This window comes from Saccostrea echinata, unplaced genomic scaffold (assembly GCF_033153115.1).
Source record: "Saccostrea echinata isolate AGI-Se365-2 ecotype Australia unplaced genomic scaffold, CSIRO_AGI_Sech_v1 ptg000030l, whole genome shotgun sequence".
NCBI lineage: Eukaryota > Metazoa > Mollusca > Bivalvia > Ostreida > Ostreidae > Saccostrea > Saccostrea echinata.
The window spans coordinates 27,921,329-27,949,179 of NW_026889779.1; the positions used below are offsets into that span (position 1 = coordinate 27,921,329).

At 34.6% G+C, this 27,851-nt stretch overlaps 1 protein-coding gene across 1 annotated transcript; it reads right to left on the reverse strand.

Annotated features, from left to right (window-relative positions):
• Window positions 1-3,619: 3,619 nt before the first annotated feature.
• Window positions 3,620-26,168, reverse strand: LOC133197627 (TBC1 domain family member 31-like). The gene is made up of 21 exons (XM_061333737.1): window positions 26,077-26,168; window positions 24,128-24,283; window positions 23,854-23,969; window positions 23,478-23,656; window positions 22,971-23,119; window positions 22,703-22,862; window positions 22,318-22,518; window positions 18,340-18,483; window positions 17,856-18,082; window positions 17,546-17,679; window positions 15,135-15,268; window positions 10,944-11,123; window positions 10,498-10,730; window positions 10,013-10,165; window positions 9,691-9,826; window positions 9,518-9,610; window positions 6,138-6,278; window positions 5,934-6,050; window positions 5,126-5,203; window positions 4,604-4,760; window positions 3,620-3,937 (listed from the first exon to the last, which is right to left on the reverse strand). The coding sequence occupies exons 1-21, from the start codon at window positions 26,151-26,153 to the stop codon at window positions 3,714-3,716; spliced, it is 3,189 nt and encodes a 1,062-aa protein (XP_061189721.1). The 5' UTR covers window positions 26,154-26,168; the 3' UTR covers window positions 3,620-3,713.
• Window positions 26,169-27,851: the final 1,683 nt, after the last annotated feature.

Sequence of the window (27,851 nt, forward strand, 5' to 3'; positions counted from 1 at the left end):
ATATATTTATTTTAAAACTGCGCTAATTTCAGCGATTTTCAATTTTTATTTTAGTTAGTTTATTTATAGACAGGAAAACATACAATACACAAAACACATCATCATGAAACCGAGAAAAAAAAAGGGGGGGTGGGTCTCAGCCTCTACAAGTTTGCATGGCGACAAAATCCATGACGAAAAGAAGACGCTGTCCTTGTACTAGGGTAAACTAGCGAAGAAACCACAATAGTTCAGTATACTCTAAATAATTCACATAAATATCAAAGGCACTCCCAATCTAATATATTTGGTAAATGACGATATCATTAATGATATGTTCAATTTATTTAGGTCTACCCCTCTATACAATAAAATTAACTTGATTTCATAGTATAGAGGGAGAGACCTAATTTCGTCTTTTTACAAAAGTAGATCGTACGTACGTGGCCTACGAGCCTCTTAGTCTTATATTAAACATTCTGATTGTACATACGAGTACTCTAAGTAGATTGATAGGATGGTTGAGTTTCTGATTGACAATATCTTCGTAGTTATCGGGTATCAGGTATCCCAGCAATCTGTCGGAATTCCCATAGATACCAAATTGCGCCTCGTTATCAGCAGACCTATTTTTGTATTCATATGAAGCAGAATTCCGAAACGTCTACAGAAAAGGAGAAGACACTAATACTTCCTGTGGCCTTGAACTCGACATTTAGATATATCGACGACGCTTTATTTAATTTACTTCCATTCATTTGTCGACATATATCCCAGTGAACTTGAATTAAAAGATACCACAAAGTCTGACAAATCTGTTTTATATTTGGATATTTTACTCGAAAAGGACGTTAATGGTATCCTAACAACAAAGCATTATGATAAAAGTAATGACTTCAATTTTTCAATCGTCATCTTCCCTTAAACTCAAGTATATATCCCAGTTGATTCGATACGCAAGAGTATGCTTCACGTAATAACAATTTCTAAAACGAGGACATGCAGGTATTGACAAACAAGTTGATGAAATAAGGATATCAACAAACTCGTTTAAGTCATCATTTCTCAAGTTCTATACTCGATACAATGACCTTGCAATTGTCAGCAAATACAATCTATCATTAAGTCGAATGCTGACTGACATTTTTCATACTAATTGTTAGGCCACTATTTAAACACCGAATTGTCAACGGATTTTTCCGTTTGCCCAATCAGGACAATGAGCACATGGCGGATGTGCCCCGTCGACAGGGGATGCTTACTCCTCGATGGCACTTGATCCCACCTCTGATATTTTTTAGAGGTCGGTACTTGCTCTGCTCCTGATTTGTATTCGTCCGTCTTCCTTCGTACGTCATGTGTTAACATTTGAACATTTCCAGCTTCTTTGAAACCGCTGAACCAATTCCAGCCAATTTTAGCATATGGCATCTATGGGTGAAAGGGAACAAAATTTGTGAATTTCATGGTCCCTGCCCCCCCCCCCCCCCGGGGGGGGGCTGAGGGACAGGGCCAAAACCATCAAAATTAGTGCTATCCTTACATCAAGCAATCAAACTGTTGGCATGATTGTAATAAGCATAGAGCCCTCTATCAAAATTGTGAAATTCATGGCCCCAGGGTCAGGGACTCTGGAGTTCGGGTGGGGCTCTGTTGATCATAAATTCTTTGAAAATCTTCTTTTCTCCCCTGTATATAAAGAAGATGAACTAGGTACATGGTTATGATGATCAAGGGTGCCTCTTCCAAAATTGTGAAATTTATGGCCCGAGGGTGAGGGGTTATATGGGAGGGGGGCTCTATTGATTATATAGAGAAATTGCATTATTTCTTCGAAAATCTTCTCTGCTCCTAGGTATTTAGCAGATAAACCAAGTATATAGTTATGATGAGCAAGGACACTTCTTCTAAAATTGTGAATATCTTGGCCCCTGAGTTAGGGGTTCTGGTGTAAGGGCGGGGCTCTATTGGTTAAATAGTGAAAATGCATGAATTCTTTGAAAATCTTCTCTGTTCCTTGGTATTTAGCAGATATACTTAGTGTATAGTTATGATGATCGAAGGTTGTGAAATTTGTGGCTTCAAGGTCAAGGGTTCATGTATGTGTGTGGGGGGGGGGGGGGGGGGGGGGCTATTTAATATATAGTGGAAATTCATTTTTTTTTTTTTTAAAATCTTCTCTGTCCCTGGGTATTTTACAGAAAAAAAACTAATTGCATGGTTATGACGAGCAAAAAAATCTTTTCTAAAAGTTTGAAATTCATAACCTGGGGTCAGGGATTTTGGTGTTTGGGTGAGGCTCTTTTGTATATCTAGTAGAAATGCATTATTTCTTTGAAAATCTTCTCTGCCCATTGTTATTAAGGAAACATACTAAGTGCATGGTTATGATGAGCAAGAGTACTTCTTCCTAAATTGCAAATGTCTTGGCCCCTGGGTCAATTAAGGGCTTTGGTAATAGGGTGGGGCTATATTGAATCCATAGTGAAAATGAATTATTTCCTTGAAAATCTTCTTCTCTGCTCCTAGGCATCTAGGAGGCAAATAAAGTATATGAATTTGTAACAAGCAAGGGTATTTTTACCAGATTTTGAAATTCTTTACACTTTGGTCAGTTTATTAATTTCCACTGAAAGAAGTTATTCCCCTTTGCTATCCACTTGTAATAGTTAATCACTGTATAATAAAAAGGATTATAAAAGAAATTTAATAATTAATACAAAAGTACTTTCATAGTTTTGATAACCTTTTAAACAATAGATAAATAAAAATGGGACAAAAATACTGTATCAATGTACAATAAATAATCTTCAAAGACTAAGAGAAGCCAATGAGAGGGGGGAAAGAAATGTGTTAACTAATAGTGCTCTAGAACTATTGTTTTTAGTATGCATGAAGATAGCGACAAATAGGAGAAAGTATAGGCAAATAAATATATCAACTTTAATATTTATTATTGAGTACTTAATTAATATTTTGCTGATCCATGATCATCCTATTTCTCTTGCTTTTGTACATCATAGCTTTTATATTATTTATCAACTTATTTTGTTTTAATCTATGGGTCGTTGCATTATACTCAGGTGACTTTTAAGGCCCTAGGGCCTCTTGTATTATTTGTTATGCCACAACATCTAACTTCATGTTGTCATAAGACAGTAATACCAGCAAGTAAATATTTGCCTGTAAATGTACTTTCCATTAAACCTGGGTAACTAGCTGCAATAGTTATACAATGATTTACAAAAATATACATGAATCAAATTGAGCATAAAATGCTCTGACAGATGATCATGTGGCTTCTTGTAGAATAATGCCATTTTTTTGTCCCTAATTGGTTCTCAGGATTAAAATGACAATACCCAAGCCTTATTGCACATCTACAGGACACCAACAGCTACTGCTCAAATGTGCGAGATCTAGGAACATGGGTTTTGAAGGGAAAAAAAAAAATTGGGCCTCCCAGATGATAAAAAATCAAAACCTCAGTCTAATCAAATACAGCAAAACTCTTTCATTTATTTAGAGAACTGTAATCAGCCTGAAATTGGAATAAAGCTAATCAGTTTTGAAATAAAAACATTTTTATACATAACTTCTTTCATTTATTGTGAAAATTTATAAACAGTATCTAATAATATCACAGATACACAGAGCAACTATATATACTAATAATTAATAAATAACAAGTGTTTTCTGACACAATGAATTTTTACAATGATTCTAAAGTATTTTTATGTAGAGTCATAATTGACAGGTGGTTTTTTATTCCTGTTTTCTATAGCTAGTTTCTGTCGGAGTCGTCTGACTTCATTTAGGAGAGCTAGCTCCTGTTTGTCAAATGTACGACTACTCCTCTCTAGTGACACAGATGACTCGGGGTCTGTGGATGTTTGGAGAGTGTTCCAGGCTGAGGACTGAGATGTGTTGTTAAGGTATGACTGACCAAGCCTTTGTTCTACAAACAAAAACGTACCAAAAAATCAAATACTTGTCTTGAATGCATAACCTCCCCGATAAATCAATCTGTTTTAAATCAATTTGGTGTATAGGACATGAATGGCTTAATGGTACCCGAAAAGAAATGTACCTTGTTTCTTTGGTCTGACCAGTGATAAAATACAGAGAAGAAAATGGACCTAGCTTTCTGTTTACTTTCAAAATCAACATCCTAGTGTTACTCTTGTAACATGGTACATGTATATGAAGTGTTGATTTGTCACTGAATTGTGTTCAACAATATGTACCAGTATACTAAGTTTGTTGACCCTTTTCAAATCTTAACAAAATGCAATATGTAGAAAAGTGAGGTCAAGGTCAAATAGAAGGTTATTAAGTTGACAGTTTCATTATGAAGGCTTGTTATGTATATACATGTACATTGTACTGGTGATAGAAATTACCTTAAAGGCTGTCCAAAACCTCTCAAGCTGATTATCATAATGTTATCATAGATAAGCATCACTAATACATGTATATGTATATTAGTGGTTACATAGATTAGCTGACAATAAGTAGTGCAAAAGGCACTAAAATATGATTAAAACTTAATAAGTTTATTTACAGTACTCTTAAACAAAACTTTACTCTGAAGGCATAATAAAATCCATATTGTATGACTTACTCCTGGTTGCGTACAATACATCCTCCGTCATGGACTTGCCGTGTTCCTGAGCATTCCTAGCCTCATCCTCCACAAACTCCAGTCGTCGTTTATCGGCTTTGGTAGCCTGCTGCTTCTGTTCCTCCAGCTCTTCCTGCTTATCCTCTACATCTCTTTCCTGTCAAGAGAAAAAAGTCATTCTCATTAATTCATATCTACTGTAGAAGAACTGAATTCTCTAAGCAGTCCTCAAGGTTCATTCTGCCTCATTGAATTCCATACCAGTAAAAAAATATTTTGCCATTTGTAAAATGTATAAATTATTGCAAAATAATTTTCCAATGTCTGAGTATGGATGCTATCATCAACAAAGACAGAAAAAAAATCTTCAAAAAAAATCACGGTCTCAAATTCCATATACCTTTATATTTTACAATGAATTCTTTAAATTGCATTCAGATTTATTTCTATTGCCCAGATGTCATCAATTACAAATGGGATACTCTTCACTGATTACTGTACATGTATGGTAAGGATACTAACCCTTTTCTCCTGACACTGAAGCATCAGATCATGGACTTCCCTCTCGAGCTGTCTGTTCTGACTGTTTGTCTTTGAAAGCTGCAGTTATACAGAGAATAGTGGCCTTAAAAACTAGCTCAGACAAAAGGAATACACAAGTGAAATACAAAATCCCTAGCACTAGCCATTTGAATGTTATAGCTAAGATTAAGGTTTATCAAAAATAGGTCAAACTCCAAGGTCAAGGTCAGGAGGTCAAAAATGTTTACTCAAAGAAAGGAATTGTCAAGAGGAATACACAACTGAGACATGAAAGTTCTAGAACCAGCCATTCAAAGTTATGGCCAAGGTTAATGTTTCATATAATTCATAAAAGTTTTTAAAAGTAGGTCAAACTTCAAACACATGTAAAATATGAAACCCCTATCACCATTCTTCCAAAAGTTATGGGGAAGGCTAATTTTTTGGTGGACAAGCAAAAAGAATCCACCGCTGTTATGATAAATCATTTTGTGCATTTCAGACAGATGGATAGACCCAAAAATATATGCCCCCAAATCTTCGACTACACACAAAAATTTTATGTTGGAAACTGTAAACAAAGAATTTTCTACAGCTTGGCCTTATGTACATTACATGTTCAAATTGAGAAAGTGTAACATAACAGCTACTGAATGAGTACTTGGACAACATACTGAACTGTTGCTGTGATTTTCAGCTTTGGGCAACAGTTCAGTTCCTGATTCAAAACAGCCAGCAATTATCCCTAGATCTTGTCAACCACTGCATATTATTACACATCAGTAGACTCCTCTGATGTATGACAAACCTGTACACTCTTGGTCTCTCTTTCTAAGTCCTCCACTCTCCGACGGTACTCAAACTCATTTTGTGCCCAAGCTTCTATGTTCTGTTGTGCTGCCTTTGCTAAGTTTTCTTGCAATTGCTAAAATATAAAATTACAGATGAACTAAAGAGAATGATGCATTAAATGACATTAACTAGATTTTGATTTGATAATTACTGATTTTACCTTGCGGATTTCCACCTGTCTCTCCCTCTCTGCATCTCTCAGTCGCTGTTGGATCCGTTCTTCCAGTTCGGCTTGCTTTCTGTGCATGTCTTGTTCTGTTCTTAGCTGCTGTCCTGCGGTGGCAAAGTCCCTGAACAGCTCCTACATACATGAACAAGAGGCCCAAGGGCCTTAACGGTCACCTGAGTACAACAATTTAGAGGATCCATAAACTGATAAAATGAAGCTTTAATTGTTGCCCAATAGCAAGAAAATTAGTACGATTAAGATCAACAAAATAATTGGTCTAGTATCTTTCTATCTGTCTCCCATTTATCACTATTACCATGCAGACTTTTAACAAAATGTCTATATTATTACCTCTCACATTGACCTCACTTGGCCTTTGAAGAACATTTTAGAAGATAAGTTATTTTTGTTTCATTTTTATTCATCTATTATTTCCAAGTCTACCTGATTATTAAAACTATGAAAGTACTTTTTATATTATACAATAAATGTTCTTACATAATTCTCTTATTCTATTAACCTTTCAAATACATTATCTATAGTGATTAATTATCAAAAGTGAATGGCAAAGGGGAATAACTTCATTCAATAGAATACAAATTAATAGAGCCCTGGTCAGGACCAGAACACTTGACTAAATGGTCCAGATGTTGAAAATTTACAAATTTGGAAGAGGTACCCTCATCATCATAACTATGCAATAAGTTGAAGATTTTCAAAGAATTCACACATTTTCACTATATTATCAAATAGAGCCCCCCCCCCCCCCTTTCAGAAAAACAACAGAACCCCTGAGACCACAAGTTTTAAAAATTCTGTAAAAGCATCCTTGCTCATCATAACTATACACTTGTTTCTTTGCTTTATAACCAGGAGTAGAAAAAAATATTTTGAAAGAAATTATGAATTTTCACTATATAATCAATAGAGCTCCCCCCCCCCCCCCTTTCACCAGAACCCCTGACCCAGGGGCCATGAAATTCACAATTTTGAAATAGGCAGCCATGCTCATCATAACAATGTACTTAGTTAATTTATTTCATACCCATGAGCAGAGAAGATTTTCAAAGATATAATGCATTTTCACTATATAATCAATAGAGCCCCGCCCTAACACTAGAACCCCTGACCCAGGGGCCATGAAATTCACAATTTTGGAAGAGGCAGTCATGCTCATTATAACTATGTACTAAGTTACTTTATTTCATACCCAGGAGCAGAGGAGAAGATTTTCAAATATTTAATGCATATTCACTATATAATCAATAGAGCCCAGGGTTCTCCACAAGGGGTTTTACCATGGCGGCCCGCCATGGTTAAATTTATGTGCGCCATGGTTAAACGAGCTGCGCCATGGTTAAAATGGGCGGCCGCCATGGTTAAAATGGGCGACCGCCATGGTTAAATTTTTATTGCATTTTAGTATTTACACCTACTTTTTAATGACTTGAGTAGTTAATTGTGTTTATACTACGACTGCCATGCATCTGGCATGCCTCGAGGGAAACTGGACTGTGCAAACAAACACGGTCGCTGATCGGCGACTATGCTGGGAAGCGTGACAATGGAGGGTCAATCAGCTGAAGATCAATATCTTGAGAATTAATTATCCTGTAGTATACAAACATGTAATTTCGGGAAATTCCAACGTGTTCACTGTTTGATAAAAGATCATAACGAGCAGTAGGTATGCCCAGAAAAAAATGAGCCCTTTCAAAATTTCCTATTCTTTGTATTTAATCAATTCCTCATGCTTTGTTTTCAAGTATTAACTTTATTATCTTTCTGATAAAATGTTCGTAAGTGCCAATCGTCGTCTTAGTTTTAGAGTTACCTCCCGTTTTTATGAAACTTCGCGTGGCGCTATTCTTAGCACGGGCACGTGGAGGAATAAACAATGGAGGAAACTCAGCGAAAATGCAATATGTAGAAAAAATAACGTTTAGAGAAAGACAGAATAGAGAAAGGAAAATTACATTAATGCAAATTGATGCCCCCGGTTATACTAAGTTACTTTTACCATGTATGCCACCAGTAAGTTTTCAAAGATCATGAAGTTAAAAAAAGCTTAGGCATTAGTAGGATGTCGGCTTTCGTTTGTTTGTGTGTCTGTTAACTTTTTTTAAAGTACTACCAATTCATCAGTTTTTGTCATATTTAAATAAAACTTTTTATATAACAGGCAACATCAATTCTGTATATCAGTTTTTGAAAACTGTTGCCATGGTTACTCTATAAAAACATTATTTTGAAATTCCTTCAAAATGTTCCTTCAGTTTTAGACCAATTTTGGTACATTTGTAGAGTAATTAAGATACATAATCCTTTTTATTTTTAATTTTTTAGCTTAAAAAATTATTGGTTATTTCAACTTTTTGTGCTGCAGTGGTTAAGTTTTGTGAATTAATCAATTGATTAATGAAGGTTAAGAAGTCTAACATGCATTCGTGTTCTTGGTCGCATTGCGCCTTCGCTCAGCTTCCTCCATGGTTAAATTTTCAAATGTGGAGAACCCTGAGAGCCCCACTCTAAAGCCAAAACCCCTGACCCAGGGGCCATGAAATTCACAATTTTGGAAGAAGCAGCTATGTTCATCATAACAATGTACTTAGTTAATTTATTTAATACTCATGAGCAGAGAAGAAGATTTTCAAAGATATAATGCATTTTCACTATATAATCAATAGAGCCCCGCCCTAACACTAGAACCCCTGACCCAGGGGCCATGAAATTCACAATTTTAGAAGAGGCAGCCATGCTCATTATAACTATGTACTTAGTTAGTTTATTTAATAACCAGGAGCAGAGGAGAAGATTTTCAAAGAAATAATGCACTTTCACTATATGATCTATATAACCTCACCCTAGCACCAGAACCCCTGACCCTGGGGCCATGAATTTCACAATTTTGGTAGAGGGCTTAATCCTTATTACAATCATGCCAGCAGTTTGAATGCTTGATGTCCAGGAGTAAAGAAGAAGATTTTTAAAGACTGCATTAATTTTGGTGGTTTTAGCCCCACCCCTCAGGCCCCAAGGGGGCAGGGACCATGAAATTCACAATTTTTGTCCCCCTTCACCCATAGATGCTATATGCCAAAATTGGTTGAAATTGGTTGAGCGGTTTCAGAGAAGAAGCTGAAAATGTTTAAATGTTAACGCACGATGGACGACGACGGACAAAAACGGATAGCAATAGGTCACCCGAGTGACCCAGGTGACCTAAAAATACCATTTATCAATCTACACCTGTACCAGCATACACAAGACTGTTTAAAGCATTGTTTTGCATTCAAACATTTTCCTGTTGTTTTTTTATCATTATTTCGGACAGGATTTCTGACCAAATGAATATACTTTTTAATTTTTACCTGTTCAAACATTTTTTTCTGAAGTTGGAGCTCCAGGTTTCTAATTTCTGCTTCCTCTAATGCAGTTTCAGTTTCTTGGTCTCTCAGTAATGCCTGAAATATACTTAGTTTAGCATCAAATACTCCTGCGGAGTGTTTAAATCAAAATGTCTTGAAATGATCGTTATAAATACCTTTCTCTGTACTTCATCATCCAGACGTTTGAGCTCAGACTCTCGCTGCTGCTTTTGGAAATGGAGAAACTTCCTCCTGGCAGCATCCAACAGCTGAAGCTCCTTCAGTTTCACTTCCCTGTTCATCGCATACAGTCTAAATATACCATAATTTTCTGAATTAAAGCACAAAGGTACCAATATGGGACAGAATAAGTACATGAACATGTATCTTATGAGATTTTGTAATTAATTTGTGAAACTGTAACACATTTTCAGTTAAATAATACAACATGACAAAGGAATCTCGAGCAGTGTCCTTTCTTCTTCAAGGTTGACTGACCTCTTTCTCTGGTCCACTAGTTTCTGCTCCTCAGTCTGAATCATGTGTCTCCTCTTCTCCTCAGCCTCGAGGAGGAGCTGTTGTTGTCTGTACCAGGCCTCCTCCTCCTGCTGTCTCTTCACTGTCTCCTTCTGCATCTCGAGGGACACTTGTCTACAATACATATTGTCAACTCTTGTCATGAAACATCACTGGTATCTTATCAACATGAAAGTGCAATAACTGTCTGAGCCTGTATGCATTGGATGTACAGTAAAATAAATAATATTCCCTAACAAAAAAGATATTCAATAAATCAATAATCAAATGTATTTCTTTTTATGTTACACTCCTTACTGTGTAATGCTTATAAAACAGAGAGCTCAGTCACAATATTTTAAAATAGCCATGAGATTTCCATAGGTAACTTCCAAATAAAGATGTCACAAATACTATCTGGTTAACATTTGTCTGTGAAATAATATGTAGAAGACACGAGTCACTACCTTTGCCTCATGTAATCTAGTTCCTCCTGCCTGATTCTCTCTCTTTCCTGTACTTGGTAGTCCACAATGAACTTGGGATACTTATTAAACACTGGATACTGCCCCACGGTAAGAGGTCGGAAATCCTCTAGGGAGCCCCGCGGATGGATATCCTCTGGAGTGGCCTCCATCAGTCTGTAGGCTTCCTTTATAACTCGCCGTACATCCACAGCATTACGATGGTGGTAGAAATACTAAACATTAAAGAAAATAATAGTATTGAATGATTGACCAGTTTTTAATTTGTTAAAAATTTATAAACCAATTTTCAGCATTGTAATCACTTATTTGATTGAGCCATAATTTTTATTTTAAAATCTTAAAGGCTGAATATCAATAGCTAGGTCCTTTTTCTTCAAACTTGGGTTTAAAAGGAACTTTTTTGTTTTAAAAATTGTAGGTCTTACTCTGAAGTCATCCAGTTCTACACACTGCATCAGTGGCCCCCGGGCTGACATGGCATAAGCGACCACCACCATCAGTAGAAAGGAAGGATGGTTAGTAAAGACATTATCAAACAACATCAGCCACTCATCTCGTGTCAGGACCTCAGAGAACAGAGTCTCCAGTAATGGCCACGCGTAGATCTGGAGCCAAAAAAAAACCCCACTGATGACAATATTTTAACTTACAAAGACGAATGTAAATAAAGTACATTATATACATATGTCAAGTCAAGCTTCAGTTCTCTTCAAGTTTTATGTATTAACTCATCCACTATCACAACAGCTGATTTGTCAAAATGAAATCTAGTAACTGTACATTAAGATTTCACTGTGTTGTACAGTAAGAAAAAAACCCAAAGGAAGGATGCCAATATAGATTTCTATTTGCAGAGTTAGATAATGTATGCTGGCTAATGAATCTATTCAGACACTACAAATATGTGGTAAAACTAGAAAGTGAAACTATTGCACATCATTATGATAAATAATCATAATAGAAGTGTTTTTGAATACTCCACATCATAATTCTTGTATTAAATCAATACTCTACAGGCACACATCTACTCTGGGTGTACTGATCTTTTCCAGCCACATGCATTGGTGAGTTAATTGATGAGATTACTTTGAATATATAGCAAGAAAAATTGTAAACATCTATAACTATAGCTGTGAAGTCCATAATTTATACTGTAAAAGTATTACATTTAGCTGTGTATTCTTTTTATCATTTTTCCCACAAAAGCCATATTCACTAAATCAAGTACAAAGCTTAATGTCTTTATATTAAATACATGTATGTTTATATCTAGCACATTTATAACTTGTACAAAAATTAATTTCCTCCAATCACATACACATGAAATAGAATACATTTACAGTGCAGTCAAACTTTGTTATCTCAACCTCTATGGGACCAAGAAAAAACTTCAAGATATCCGAAGATTTGAGATATCGAGGTTAAATTACTTAAAGAATAAGTGGTTGGGAAGTGATATCGAGGTTAAATTACTTAAAGAATAAGTGGTTGGGAAGTGATATCGAGGTTAAATTACTTAAAGAATAAGTGGTTGGGACTTCCAAGTCACATCAACATATCCATGGTATTCTCAATATCAGTGTTGGAGATACCGAAGTTCATCTGTATTTGCACCACATTTTCAGTACATTGAAGTATGTATCAATAGTACCTCTAAATCAGCTTCTTATACTTGGCTAAAACTCAATAGTTTTTTTTTTCTTTTCAATTTTCCATTCTTTTTATAAACAAAAGACAAATTATTTTATCTTAAATATTTACAATTTATTACATACATAATTAATAAAAACATTTAAATACAAATTGTGTACTTACAAAGCACTATACAAAAAGCAACATGCACTAAAAAATAAACATTTACAAGAGTTCAAAATGGAAAATGTTTCACTTTGGTTCTTGACTTATTTTAGTCAATTCAAGCAGAGGAAATCCAAATTCCACATCACATACAAGAAAAGAAAAACTATGCACTTCCATTACTGTCCTCACTTGACAATAGAAAGTCAAATTCTGGTTTCTCAAATCCTTGGTTGAAGGCAGTAGTGTTGACAATATCTGACAGCTGCTGAATTATCTCCCCATACATTCCAGGCTGTTTGGATGAGCTTCCTGTTAATTCTGAACAAATGCTCAAAAGCTTCTTCTCCACTTGCATTTTCTGCTTTTTTGGTTTGGTGTTGCTGGTACGATTTCTTTTATTAGCAAACCAGGCCTTGACTTGTGCCACAGTTATTCCCCCTTCTCGAGCCAGCTGTTCCTTCTGTTCGTCAGTAGGATAAGGGTGGTTAATGTTTTTCTCAAACCACTGCGACATGATGGATGTGGCCTTGGAGTTGAGCTGACGGGAGCGTGGTCTGGTGGTGGTAGAACTGTCAGGAAGTTTATCCATGCTGATTTTGAGGAGCTGTAGACTGCTGTACACCCTGTTAGTGAGGTGAGATCTCTGTTTGTCATGGTAAGCATGTATACTAGTCATCTCCTTCAAATACTGGGATGGTGTATCAATATGATGAGCCTTTAGTTTAGCCACAGCATCCAGCCTCTGTGTTTCAATGGTGGCCAGCTGGGTGTTGTAAAATGTTTTTAATTCCTGGACTTTGGGATTGGAGTTCGAGGAAAATTCCAGGAATTGCTGTTGTAATGTTGTTTCTTGCACCACTGCATAAGAATATTCTGGTGTTGACTTGGATTCACAAGAGGTTGCAGTATCATCTGAACACAGGGCATAGGGAACAGTCACCTGGAGACAATCAGACACAAGGGTGGCTTGTAAATCCTCAAACATGGGGTGGGATGACAACCTAGCTAGTCCTTCACATCCTGTCACATTCATCTTAGAATTCTTAATTATGGATGCCATAATTGTTTTCACAGAATCCAATATTTAAATGTCTATAAAATTTCTGATTATTCTTCAAAGTCCATCAAAGTTGAACTAGGACTTGTCAAACACTTTCTCTGAGCACTCAGAAACAAGTTTGCAGTGCTGGAAGTCATTAAGACTGTGAACCTGTCCATGTGACCTCTATCTGGTAATTAGTGAGGAGTCTCAAAGTCACTCCAGAATTATTTTCCCACAGAACAGTATTCACCGAGACCCTACCTTGACACATGCATTTCACAGGTCATGCCTCTACTGAACACTTACTCAGACTTATTGACCAATGAATACCTCCCATTGCATGACAATGGACCAATCAGAATGCTTGGTTTGCCTGTCATGATCCTGTGTACCACAGTTATTATTTTTAATGATACACAGGTAAAACACAATAATAAAATGATAATTGTGTTATTGTTGTTTACAAAGTGCACCCCAATGAAGTTTGGCTTGGAATGAAACAAGGTGATTGAAAGATGATCACATGTAAACAATATATGTATGGATACGGGTAATTTTCCCAGGCTCTCAAGCATTGCTAACAATTTCAATAAGGAGTTTCAATTTTCTTTGTCATAATTTTTTTAGTTTGAAATTCTTTATTTCAGTTACTTTATTTTTCTGATGAGCATCTATCCTTAGTGTCTAATAAGTGTAGTTTATTTTTTCAGTAATTATTTTATTTTATTCAATTAATATGGTTAATAGTTAAAATTTTGTTAGTTTCTTCTTGTTATCAGGATGCTATGATGGAAAATTCTCCTACTTCATTTGTCTTCAAAGAAAATTATATAAACATTTACTTTCCCACCGATTGTACATAAAGTGGAATTAAACATAACTATAATTTACACCCTACACATTTCTTTGACACACATAATTTTCACATTTGAAAGCTTGTAAATGTTCTTTTTTTTCCCTATATCATTTTAAGGACAATATTTCATTTATTGCTCTTCATATGAAATATATATGCCAATTATGACTCAAATTTATTAAGTACATGTAGTTTTCACTCTGGGAGAAGTTACTTAATTCTCGCTTATGAAAATAATTTTTCCATTACAATGTAAATTCTGTATTTGGAATTTTTTCTCTGTTTTTCACTTGGAACTGGAATCCATTGGCTACTCCTTTTCATCTTTAAGTCATTGATTTCTCTTTTCTTACTACATAAAACCTCTTTCCATCTAACATAGTACCCGTAATGCAATTTTTGGATAAAAAAAATAAATTATGAATCTCCCAAAATATATTAAGTACCTGTATGTATCCTTACATAATTTTACAAACACTATCAATATATAGTTAAACTTTGGTATCTCAAACCCTGATATCTCAAATACCATGGATATATCAAAGTGAATTGCAAGTCCCAGCTACTTATTGTTTAAGTATTTTACCCTGATATCTCATATCCTCAGATTTCTCTCAGTTTTTTTTCTTAGTTCCATCAAGTTAGAGATAACAAGGTTTGACTGCACTTTATACATGGATACCCATATTAAAAGAATAGGTATGCCTGCTTATTCATACATATGATTTCATAAAATTATGTATTACATAATGAAGCATTATTTTATATTTTAAAAAAATCAACCACACAACCAAAAATAAATAGCACAAAATAATACACAGCTAATAAGTAAAATGGATTCTGAATATTTGAAATCTGAAATAAATTTTATTACTTGGTGTTCACACCTTATTAATCACCTGAGACCTACAAACTTACCTGTGATGTGACTCCGTACTTAACAAAGTGCTGTAGAAGGTATTTATCATGATGAGCTAGGACATTTTCAATCATGGCTAAAATGTTGATGGGTGGATTAGGAAAATACTCAAACCAGTGCTCTCCCCAGTTTACTGCATTATAAAGGAGAAAAAAGAAAATTAAAGTATAATGATGTTAAAAAAAAATCCACGGTGGTAACAGGAAAGAATTATGGGACACGGCAAGGAAAAAATCAAAACAATACATCCCTCTCAATCAGAGAACATCTAACAAGAAGACTATGGGCTACAATGCTCACCTGATTTACCTTGATCCTCCCATCCTTCAGAAGATTGTTTTTAATAGATTTTTTCCCTCCACATGTATACTCAAATGAAAAATTCTGACCCCTACTCTGGCTCTATTCTTGCCCCAAGGGTTAAGACTTAACCAAACTTGAAACCCATCTACATGCCAGAGATTCTGAACATCAATATAATTAAGATGTCTTTGCTATTCTGTAGAAGATTTTCTTATGCCCTGCCATGAAAATGACCAGGGCTTATAGAGTTTGTCATGTCCGTCTTCTGTCCCACTTTGCCTTTAGCTCAGTTCATAGCTTAAATTCAAAGAAACTATTCAAGATATTTTTATCAAACTTTCTACGCTGATAGATATTGATGAGAGCTATTCAACTGCATCAACATTATTTGACTTTCACCTTTCCTTTGACCTTGACCTCACCTTTTTTAAATAAGTGTTTAGCTCAGTTTTAAAGAAACCATTCAAGATAGTGTAATCAAACTTCTTGTGCTGATAAATACCGATGTAAGCTATTCAACTGCATCAACATTTTTTGACCTTGATCTTTCTTTTGACCTTGACTTCACTTTTCTTAAGTTAGTGTTTAGCTCAGTTTTAAAGAAACCATTCAAGATATTGTTATCAAACTTAATATGCTGACACGTATTAGTGAGAGCTATTCAACAGTATCAAAAACTTTTGACCTTGCATTTCCTGTGACCTTGACCTCACTTTTCTTTAATTTGCATTTTGTTTAATTTTTAAAGAAACCATTTAAGATATTTTTATGTAAGCTAATGTTCTTATTCATAATTTGGTGAGAATTTATCATCTAGATATCCAATTTTTTTTTTAGATTTCGATTTTAATTAAAAAAAACTATTCAAGATATTCTCATCAAACTTCATACACTAATAAAAATTTTCATGTTTATTACTAATATACACTCGCTGGGGCATTCATGTCCTATGGACATATTTCTAGTTCCTATATGCATGTATTATATAAACTAAATTTTAGCTCATCCCTAATTCAAGTGTCCATAATTTAAGCCAAACTTGAATCCACATAACTTGGGAATATTTGTATATAAATATGAATAAGTGTTGCCTTGCTATTCTTAAATTTTATTATTATTTACCTAGTAAAATGCCCATTAAATTCCATCCTAGGCCCAGGGGTGATGAGTTTAACAAATATGAATCTGCATGTCACCATGATACATAGAGAGTGCTATCTGTTTGACCTAGGCTTACTTACTGGAAACCTCTTTCTGTGTATTATTGTGCCCTACTTTCACAAAAGCTGGGGGACATTAAATTTCATTCCTCTGTTCATTTGTCTGTCAAAAAAAACTAACTTTGGTCATAACTTTTGAATGAGAGAAGACAGGCTTTCATATTTCACAAGTGCATTTCCTATGACAATACCTTTGAACTTGAAGTTTAACCTCCTTTTCAAAAATTTTAATCTTTGGCTGTAGCTTTAGCACCTGAAGAGATGGGACTCTCATATTTTTCATTATTACTAAATGCACAATTTAATTTAATTACAAGACATTTCTGAATGTATTATGACTTTTGACTTTATGATCTACACCAGTTGAACTTTCAAAAACTTTAATCTTTGCTGTAACTCTTGCACTAGAACATGTTGCTTCCAAAATTTTTCTGCATGATGGATAGACAAGCAAGAATGACAAGACAGTTACAATATGCCATAAATCATTTCACCTAACCGATAAGACCCTGAAAGTTGGGTATCACAATTCTATGAATTTGCTTGTTTCTATTCAATGTGAATATTTGACCCAATCTAAACCCCAGGGCAATTGGTAATAATGGCCCAAATGTTTAATATTGAGCAGTAGATTTTTAAAGATATTTTCCTTTATATTTTCTGTATATCTGCTAACTTTTTATATTTTTGATTTCTTCAGAACCACTGTGCCAATTTCAACCAAACTTGGCACAGTGTATTTTGGTGAAAGGGATTTTTTTTCTTGATAAGCAGATTTTTGAATGACCCGCCCTATTATTGCCTTTTTTATTATCTCCTCTTAGATACATTGAACAAACTTTAATCCCCTTCATTCTCATATACCCATACTGGGAAAAAATACCTACCCATAAATGTTGCTAAGATTTCAAAACAAACAAGATGGTTATTCTGAAACAGTTTGACAAATGGAAATGCTAAAACAGGAAGGTACTGGGTTTCTCCAAAAATCGGGGACCAGTGAGCCAGGGCAGATAATATCCTGTAAATAAAATATCAAACGGCATAAGTACAAAAGTTAGAGATTAAATCTTGATGAACATTATATATGCATGTACCAGTATACAATATGTATTTTTTTATTTATATCTTTTTTGAACATTTGTGTTTAAAAGTCAAAGTAAGGATACCATTATATAATAAAGAACTCATGCGTACCTCTGCAAGATGCGTAACAGTTTTCTGCTTTTGACAGGGTAGTCTTCATGAATTTTAGCATATGCTGGATGTGTGCCTTTGTCAACAAGAGCAGCATACGCTGTGTGGTTCTCTGGTAATCGTAGAATAGATCTCCAAATGAACATTCGGTATTTGGCTGGGTATTCTCCATAACCCTTTAATATGGCCTTTAATCTCTCTGCATTTAAAGTTTCTGGAAGCTCCTTCTACAACAGACATACATCAAATTATTTCTTAAATTGATTTCACACACAATCCAAACTACATGTATTATACAGTAGTCTTGAATGTAACAAAATCCACTCTCTGTACTTGGTTCAACAGAAAACCTCTGTTGTTTGGACTACAAAATTTTAGATTTTACAGTACATGAATACCAACAGAGAGAAGAACATGCTGGTCCTTTTAACATAAGCTGATTTTAATATTCTGTTTTACGTAGAAAGTAGTTCCTGATATTGACCTCTATATCTGACTCCTCTCGGTTTTCTTTGCCCCTGGCTGGAGCTGACATTGACCGGTTTTTCTTGAGTATAGATGACCTCTCAGTGGACATTGTCTCTGACATCTTGTTGTTGGTGACCACTTTGACCAGAGGAGCCGGTGGCTGAAAAGAACTTCTTTTCATTAAATGGTTATATACTCCATGACGCTCAATATACTAGAAGCTAAATGTATGAATAAATATTTACATTTCCATTGTCTTTGTCAAGATAAAATTTCAAATACTAGTAAAAATACTTTATTTCTACATAAATCTACTGGTTCATCAATAGGCGTGGTGAAAAAAAAAATCAAGTGCGGGGCGGGACAAATAGAGACAGAAGCGGGGCTTGTAGCACGTGAATTCGCAGAATCAAGAGCATGTAAATATAAGGAATAATTGTCAGATTTTTTGGTTTCATGACGATGATCAATCGATTGGCTTGCATGATAATTTTATGCATAAACGCCTTCAGCGTTTATGCAATTATCACGCAAGCCAATCGACTGATCACATCATGAAACCAAACAAGAGGCCCATGGGCCACATCGCTCACCTGAGCACATTGGCTAGGAAAAAAAGCAAAAATCAGTACAGTATTGAAAAGTTTACAGGGAGGGGGGTGTTGAATTTTAAACTACCTGATGATGCTTTCACAATCTAATTAAAATTAGATGTTCCGAATCCGCTATCGCTTCTCAAACATCTAACAACATCCCATTCGGGGTCATGTCAGAGCGACCTTTCGATTATGAATAAACATAAAAATTTGGCCAATCAGATTCAACCTTCTGTATTCAATTCTAAAATTAGTTCCACGGCTACATCTCTATATTATTGATGCTCAGTAGACTGTCTTACGTTGAATTAAAGTAATTTTGGTATAAATTGAACGTATAGTCCGCCAATCTGACATTCTTACCTGAATAACGCAAACGAAAATGCACAAACTACTATATATCCCGCAAGTCACATTCATATATAGCACGGTCTTTACCATGCATATTTTGTTTACTACGAAACCTCTCGGGCGTTTAGGTTTGGCAGTAAAAAAAAGAAACGCATCCGAACTATGAGCCAAGATTTCGACGACGGCGATTTCATTGGGTAATCGAAAGGTCGCTGTGACGTGACCCCGAATGGGATGTTGTTAGATGTTTGAGAAGCGATAGCGGATTCAGAACATCTAATTTTAATTAGATTGATGCTTTCATATCAATATAACAAATATCTTTGTTGTTCTTAAGCAGCAGATTATTTTCCCATATATTCATTTGTAAAAATTTGATCCCTCATTGTGGCCCCACCCTACCCCCGGGGGCCCTCATTTGAACAAATTTCATTCTACACTACCGAAAGATGCCTCCATATCAATTTGACTAATCATGGCTTTTCTGTTCTTGAGAAAAAGACTTTTTCCTATATATTCCTCTGTAAACTTTGATCACCCATTGTGGCCCCAACCTATCCCCGGGGTAATGATTTGAACAAAGTTGAATCTTCACTATCTGAGGATGCTTCCATATAAATATGACCAATCATGGCTTTACTGTTCTTAAGAAGAAGATTTTTAAAGATATTTTCCTATATATTTCTATGTAAAACTTTGATCCCCCCTTGTGGCCCCACCCTACCCCCGGGGGTTATTATTTGAACAAATTTGAATCTTCACTACCTGAGGATGCTTCCATATAAATATGACCAATCATGGCTTTACTGTTTTTAGAGATATTTTCCTATATATTTCTATGTAAAACTTTGATCCCCCATTGTGGCCCCAACCTACCCCAGGGGGTTATGATTTGAACAAATTTGAATCTTCACTACCTGAGGATGCTTCCATATAAATATGACCAATCATGGCTTTACTGTTTTTAAGAAGAAGATTTTTAGAGATATTTTCCTATATATTTCTATGTAAAACTTGGATCCCCCCTTGTGGCCCCACCCTACCCCCGGGGGTCATGATTTGAACAAACTTGAATCTACATTACCTGAGGATGATTCCATATCAAAATGACTAATTGTGGCTTTGTTGTTCTTGAGAAGAAAATTTTTAAAGAATTTTCCTATATATTCCTATGTAAAACTTTGATCCCCCATTGTGGCCCCACCCTACCCCCGGGGGTCATGATTTGAACAAATTTAAATCTACACTACCTGAGGATGATTTCATATCAATATGACTAATTGTGGCTTTGTTGTTCTTGAGAAGAAGATTTTTAAAGAATTTTCCTATATATTCCTATGTAAAACTTTGATCCCCCATTGTGGCCCCACCCTACCCCCGGGGGTCATGATTTGGACAAACTTAAATCTACACTACCTGAGCATGATTTCATATCAATATGACTAATTGTGGCTTTGTTGTTCTTGAGAAGAAGATTTTTAAAGAATTTTCCTATGTATTCTTATGTAAAACTTTGATCCCCCATTGTGGCCCCACCCGACCCCCCGGGGTCATGATTTGAACAAACTTGAATCTACACTATGTAATGAAGGTTTCCCATAAGTTTCAACTTTTCTGGCCCAATGGTTCTTGAGAAGAAGATTTTTAAAAGAAGACACCAAATTTTCACTTATTCTTAATTATCTCCCCTTGGAAGAGGGCATGGCCCTTCATTTGAACAAATTTGAACCCCCTTCACCCAAGGATGCTTTGTGGCAAGTTTGGTTGAAAATGGCCCAGTGGTTCTGGAGAAGAAGTCGAAAATGTGAAAAGTTTACAGACGGACGGACAGACGGACTACGGACAAAATGTGATCAGAAAAGCTCACTTGAGCTTTCAGCTCAGGTGAGCTAAAAATATGACCAATCATGGCTTTGCTGTTCTTAAGAAGAAGATTTTTAAAGATATTTTCCTATATATTTCTATGTAAAACTTGGATCCCCCATTGTGGCCCCACCCTACCCCCAGGGGTCATGATTTGAACAAACTTGAATCTACACTACCTGAGGATGTTTCCATATAAATATGACCAATCTTGGCTTTACTGTTCTTAAGAAGAAGATTTTTAAAGATATTTTCCTATATATTTCTATGTAAAACTTGGATCCCCCATTGTGGCCCCACCCTATCCCCGGGGGCCATGATTTGAACAACTTGAATCTACACTACCTGAGGATGTTTCCACATAAGTTTCATCTTTCCTGGCCCAGTGGTTCTTGAGAAGAAGATTTTTAAATGATGCCATTATTTTTTCACTAATTCCTAATTATCTCCCCTTGAAAGAGGGCTTGGCCCTTCATTTGAACAAACTTGAATCCCCTTTACCCAAGGATGCTTTGTGGCAAGTTTGGTTGAATTTGGCCCAGTGGTTCTTGAGAAGAAGATGAAAATGTGAAAAGTTTACAACAACAACAACGCCAACGACAACGCCAACGACGACGACAGAAAACGGACAAATTTTGATCAGAAAAGCTCACTTGAGCCTTTGGCTCAGGTGAGCTAAAAATTAGACAGTTATTCCTCAAAAGTATACAATATTTATATCTTATCATTAACTTGTTAAGTGCTTGTGTTTATTAATAAACTAATAAGCATTCTGGCCTGGGGTAATTTTTTTTTCTAAAATAAGCTTACCGGTAATATCTTCTCTTTTTTTAAGGGTAATTCCAAAATAAGCTAAAACCGTAGTAGAGTTTACAATGAAATCAACATAATCCACTTTTCAACTGCCTTAGTCTACCAATGCAAAAGCTACATTAAACTCTATTATATTGGTCATTTTTCCTTTATGAGACATATACAATGTCAGTATTCAGAAAATTTTATAGTCAGAAATTAGTATGTAGAAAAATAGAAGGGAAGCTCAATTAGAGTTCATGGTGTATCCAAGAGGACTTTGAGTGGACAGTTGAGAATGTATATATACTTTAGTATTAATCTTAATCTACTGACGACCTACACGATACATGATACCATACAAAACGCGTACAGAGCATATAACAAATTACCTTGCTGAGTTCATCAGACATGGTGTGTAGATTGTAGACATGTAAGCTTCCATCCTCCATGATGGCCACTAAATACCGCCCCCCAGGACTGACCGTCACATTGTTAATCCTATTCTCAACCCCTCCCACATCAAATAAAAGCTTACAAGTGTTGATATTGATAAATCGAATAATTCCATCCTGGCTTAACACCCCCAATGTCTGAAATAGAAGAATTTTATCACTTTTATAGTCTACAAATTTTTTTCAGGTTAGAGACAACTTGGGTATAATCAATAGAAATATCATATAAAAATACATATAATTCAAAATGTAAAATTTGTCCTTTTTTTCACACCTTCAGGTGAAATTACTATAATTTTTGATTAACAGTTAAGTGTCAAACCTGACTAGCTCCTGCATCAAAGTTATCAGGTAGAAACACTAGTTGTTTGACGGTAGTGACTTTAATCGGTAACTCTATAATCCTAAGGAGTCTATGAGTGTCTAAATCCCAAAGATGAATAAACCGGGATCTACCTCCAGCTGCTAACAGTCTTCCATCCCTGTCATACAAATGATGAAAGGAAAGTATTACAATAACATTACCTTCATCAGACATGTACAAGTATTAATCAGATTTCTTCCATATCAGAAATAACTGAATGACGTACCTTGTAGGAGCATATGCCTTATAGTGGGGGGATTTGCCAGGAGGAACAGGGAGCTGGTATTTACAGTTCAGGGTGTCAGACTCCCATCCAAATATTGTATCATCCTTAAAACCTGTGATGATGGTGTTACTCAGGGGCAGGAAAAACACCTGGAATACGACAAAAAATATTAGAACTGCAGTCTGCTTCAATTTTATTTTACATATATAAAAAGGAGAATGTTTTTTAATCAAACTTTTACCAAAACACAGCACAGCACAATAACTATTTTTATAAAATAAATTAATAAAGACATGCAGAGTAAAGATTTACAATAAAGAGCACAGAAGTTTGTATACCAACATTTTAATGTATTCCTTTAATTTTGTATGAAATTAGGTAATTAAAATGCAATTATATATATTCTAAAATTGAAACACAGCCTTGAATAAAATGCACTTGCTGTAAATAAATTCAGATGTACATGTAATACTTTACGGTTTGGATAAACTATATAAATACATGTACCTGCACAATACCAACATCCTCTTTGATATTCAGTTTTCGTTTGCGCTGAAAGGTGTCTAAATCCCAAAGCTGTGCAACATCAAAGGAAGTTGTGAGGGCATATCTACCAGAGGCATGGACTGATATGCTACTGATGGCAGATTCATGACCTTTCATCCAGGCTACCATTTCTTTTGTATCTGAAAGATTTCATCATCAGATTTTACTGAATACTGACAATCTACATACACATATAATTAATACTTAATTATATTAATTGTACAATCATTAAATTTGACTACAAATATGCTAAATACATGTATTCAATACAGCCAACAGTTTTATTGTCTACATTGTGACATTCAAGATTAATATCAATACATTTATATTCCCGTACCTGTATCAAAACATTTCAATGAGTAGTCTGATAACCCTACAAGGAATTCTGTTTTTCTGCGCAAGTTGTAGGCTAGTGCTGTACAGGGATGGCCACATTTCTGTGTCAGAGCAAACCTGATGAAATAATCAAAAACCAAAATAGTCATTCTGAATAGCCAAAAATTTAAGAAATAGGTAACTGCATATATATACATTGTATATTTAATCAAGATGTCACAGAATAAGCTCAAGTCTATATGGAAATATGCAGAATGTTCTTTTTAAAATTTTACCTGTTTTTGTTGAGATCAAATAAAAAAATGTTTCCTTGGTGATCTCCGGCTATGAAGCAATCTCCAGTGTTATCAAATGATGTGTGTAAAAACCTTATACTCCTGCCATTTTGTGACAAAGGTCCAGACTGACTGTTGGTTATTGAAACCATTAACCTAGATTATCAAAATGACTACATATAATTCACTTCTTGTTTTCTTGATCACTTTTAAATACACATTCAATTCTACATCTGAGCACCCACAGTACTGGTATCTAGAATATTTTCATATTTTCTACCCTGAAACTCTCTCTTTTTTTCAAATGGATTTTAATTTAGTGTAAACATGTCAGCTGGCCCAGTCTTAAAACCATAACCTGTGAACAGACTTAGGTAAAAAAAAATTAAATTGACAAATTAGCTTTTTAATAATCTTGATAATCAAACAAGATTTTCATCATATGTTTGTATATGAATTTTAAGAACCTGCATTGTTTAAAACACATTATGTAAAATAAAAATCAGGATGTTCAAATATTGTTAAAAATGACTTAAATCTGTTCTCATTTTATGGTCTCAAGACCAGGACTCCTTGCTACTAAGTAAATGTTTTAATGTCTAATGACCCTCTGTTCTAAATTTCATCCAAATTTTTTTTAAAAATTCTAAACAAATGAATTTCATCAACAACAAAAGCATTATAATTGATTCATAAGAAAATCAATTAGTTAGGCTGAATAAGTATCACCTGATGAAATAAATCATCAGATATATTTGAAGTATTTCTTTCAAAAATTATTTCTTCTATCAGAGGGTCATTAGACTTAAATCCAAAGGATAATTATCCCAACTAATTATAAATTAACATTCATCCTTTTCATATACAGTAAAACAGGGTTACAGTGAACATGCTTATAACATGTATAATGAATTCAAGCTTATAGTGAAGTAATTTTCATTCCCCATGGTATCAAAACCAGTAAACAGATATATAAATTACATTTAAAACGAATTAAAATAGTTCGTCCCTGGCACTTCGTTATAAGCATGTTTAACTGTAACATTTATAGGGGCTTGGGTTGTATTCTAAATAAGTATGTTGATCTTATAGAATAATAAATACACGAGGCTGGATGGCTCAAAGTGTTGTCTGCTCAACTCACTTGTTTACAGTGTTCAATGCAAAGTAAGTTAGCATAGGGTTTAGAGTCAATTCATGAACCTGCTCGAAAAACTTTAACCTGGTCACTAATCCAAAAAATGTAGTTCAAATCCAGTTTCCAAAGCTAGCACAGTAGTGTGTATCCATAGATGTATTATCTATGCAAGTTTGGTCATTGAACATAGGGCTAAAAGTTACTTTAGAATGAACCTGCTCCAAAAACTTCAACCTGCTCCAAAACATTAACCTGGTCAATCTTTAGCTGAAATTGAGGCATCTAAAACCTTGACTGGTACAATGAAACACACTAGAAGCATCCTCCATGCATCTCTGATTAATATAGAGCATAGAAGTACTTGAAAAAAAATATGCTCCAAAACTTTAACTTCAATGGGATTCTGACACCAATGGTATCAAATAAGTTCCCCCAACTTCATTGAGGTGAGCTAAAAATGAAGCCATTTAAAGAGTCCTAAATTTAGAAGCATTCTTAGAAATTAAACAACATTGAAATTTTTTTGGGATGCTTCTAGAATTTAAGAACATTTTCAGATAAAAATTCCCATTAACCAATTATAACCAATATTTGACACTAAGTTAAGTCCAGAATTAACCATTCTCTTTGAGAACCCATCACCACTTCATGGTAATGTTAAAAAATGTAATAATCATCAGTTCTTCTGGAGAATCCTAGATGCTTCTCATAGGAATACTCTAGAGTATAATTTCTCTTGACATCACAAGGATTTGAATCTGGGTTGATCTCTTGACATGTAGTCTACTAGCTGTGTTAAATGCATATTTACCCATTATCTGTTGATGGAGTTGGTTTTCTGTGCCAAATTTTTCCTGATGTTCTTTTACAAACATCTAAAGACTGCATTTTCTTTGAAACCCTTCTTCTGTATAAAAAGTTGTAGATTTAAAATATCATATGATGATGAAATTATTTTAAATCAACTATTATTTTACTTCAAAGTCTTTAAAGCAGGACATGAATCAATCTATTATGGTTTAAAGGGGCCTGGACACAGTTGCATTGTTTACATATTAAATTTCTACGCTTTTTCAAAAACCAGTTAAACAAATTGAACTTACATGAATATTCTTAGAATTCAATGACAACAACATTCTTCTTTACATCATATCAAACATCTGTTTTTGTAAACAGAGCACAAGCTCTGTTATTGTTATTGTTTACGTTTGATGAAAATTTGTTTTTAACTCTGCACAGATCAATGAGCACAGACTGACAATACTGCCAGGTGAGCTGGTTTTGCTTTCTCACTCTACTATGAATTTTCTGGATTATAGTTTTAATATTTTTCATTAATACACTACAAAATTTTTCTCTTAAGTATAAAGGATAATTTTTACTTTGTGAAAGTGCAAGGATGTGTCAAACAAACGCCTCCCAAAATTCGTAGGTTCAATTATTTCCAGAAAAAAGAAATTTCTGAACACGCTTTTATCATATTTCCATGTGAAATGCTATAGCAACATAATAAGTCATGACATTATACAGAAAAATTGAGAAATTATTAACTTTAAATCTGTGTCCAGGCCCATTTAGTAGCTTAATCCAGTAAACGCCATTTTTTGCAAAGTTAGATAACTTGTGTTTGTGACCTGGCGGCCATCACCGTTCGAATTTGTTATGTGAAGTAAACAATGTTAGTAAATTGAATATTCTGATCTATCTGCCTAAGGACAGTTCAGAATTAAAGATTATGTAAGTAGCTATTTTGTTTTCCGATATAATCTTATGTTTTAGATAGAAAAAAATTATTTTGATAAGAACATTTTTGATGAAAATGTACGTTGAATAAGAAGTGTAGCATGTACACTATTTTTTCAGATTGTCTTTACGTTTTTAGTGTTTGCACAAATTTGCAACTTTCTAACGATTTTAAACATTATTCAAGATTTTTTCAGGACTAAACGAAGTCCCCAACACGTAGCACAAATGTGCACAGACTTTTATAAAATGTTGTCTTCATCAGGATCGGAGACATAGTTGGTATTTCATTATTTGAAAAAAATAAAGTGCTGACAGCTCAAAATAGCTATAAATATAAGGAAATTTTTGCAATTTAAAATACATTTCTTAATTTTTTTAACTTGAAAATTACTCAAACCTTAAATTCAGTCATCTATATTTTGCTTAATTTCAATCGCGCTCGAAATACTTCTGGTAGTTATCTTCCCTGATTTGCTCTCCTGGGTCACAGACTGTCAGTGTTTGGGTATTTTGGGGCATCAATATTTAGTTTATTGTGTGAAATTCCTTAAATAGAATGCTAATTCTTTTCATTCTATGGACTTAACTTCCTAGAAATCAAAGATTTGCATTGAAATTCCTCTTTTTAATTTTTAGGTGGATTAGCTACATTTAGAAATCAAAGATTTTTTAAAAATAAAATTTGCAGTCAGAGTGAGAGACATATGGCAAGAAATAATACTTTCCACATATTTTTATTTGCAACCCGTTGCACAAGTCAGATAAGCTTTTGAAAGGACGTCGACAACATTTATTTATCCATTTTTTTTATTTTTATTTTTTTCAAGAACACTGAACAGT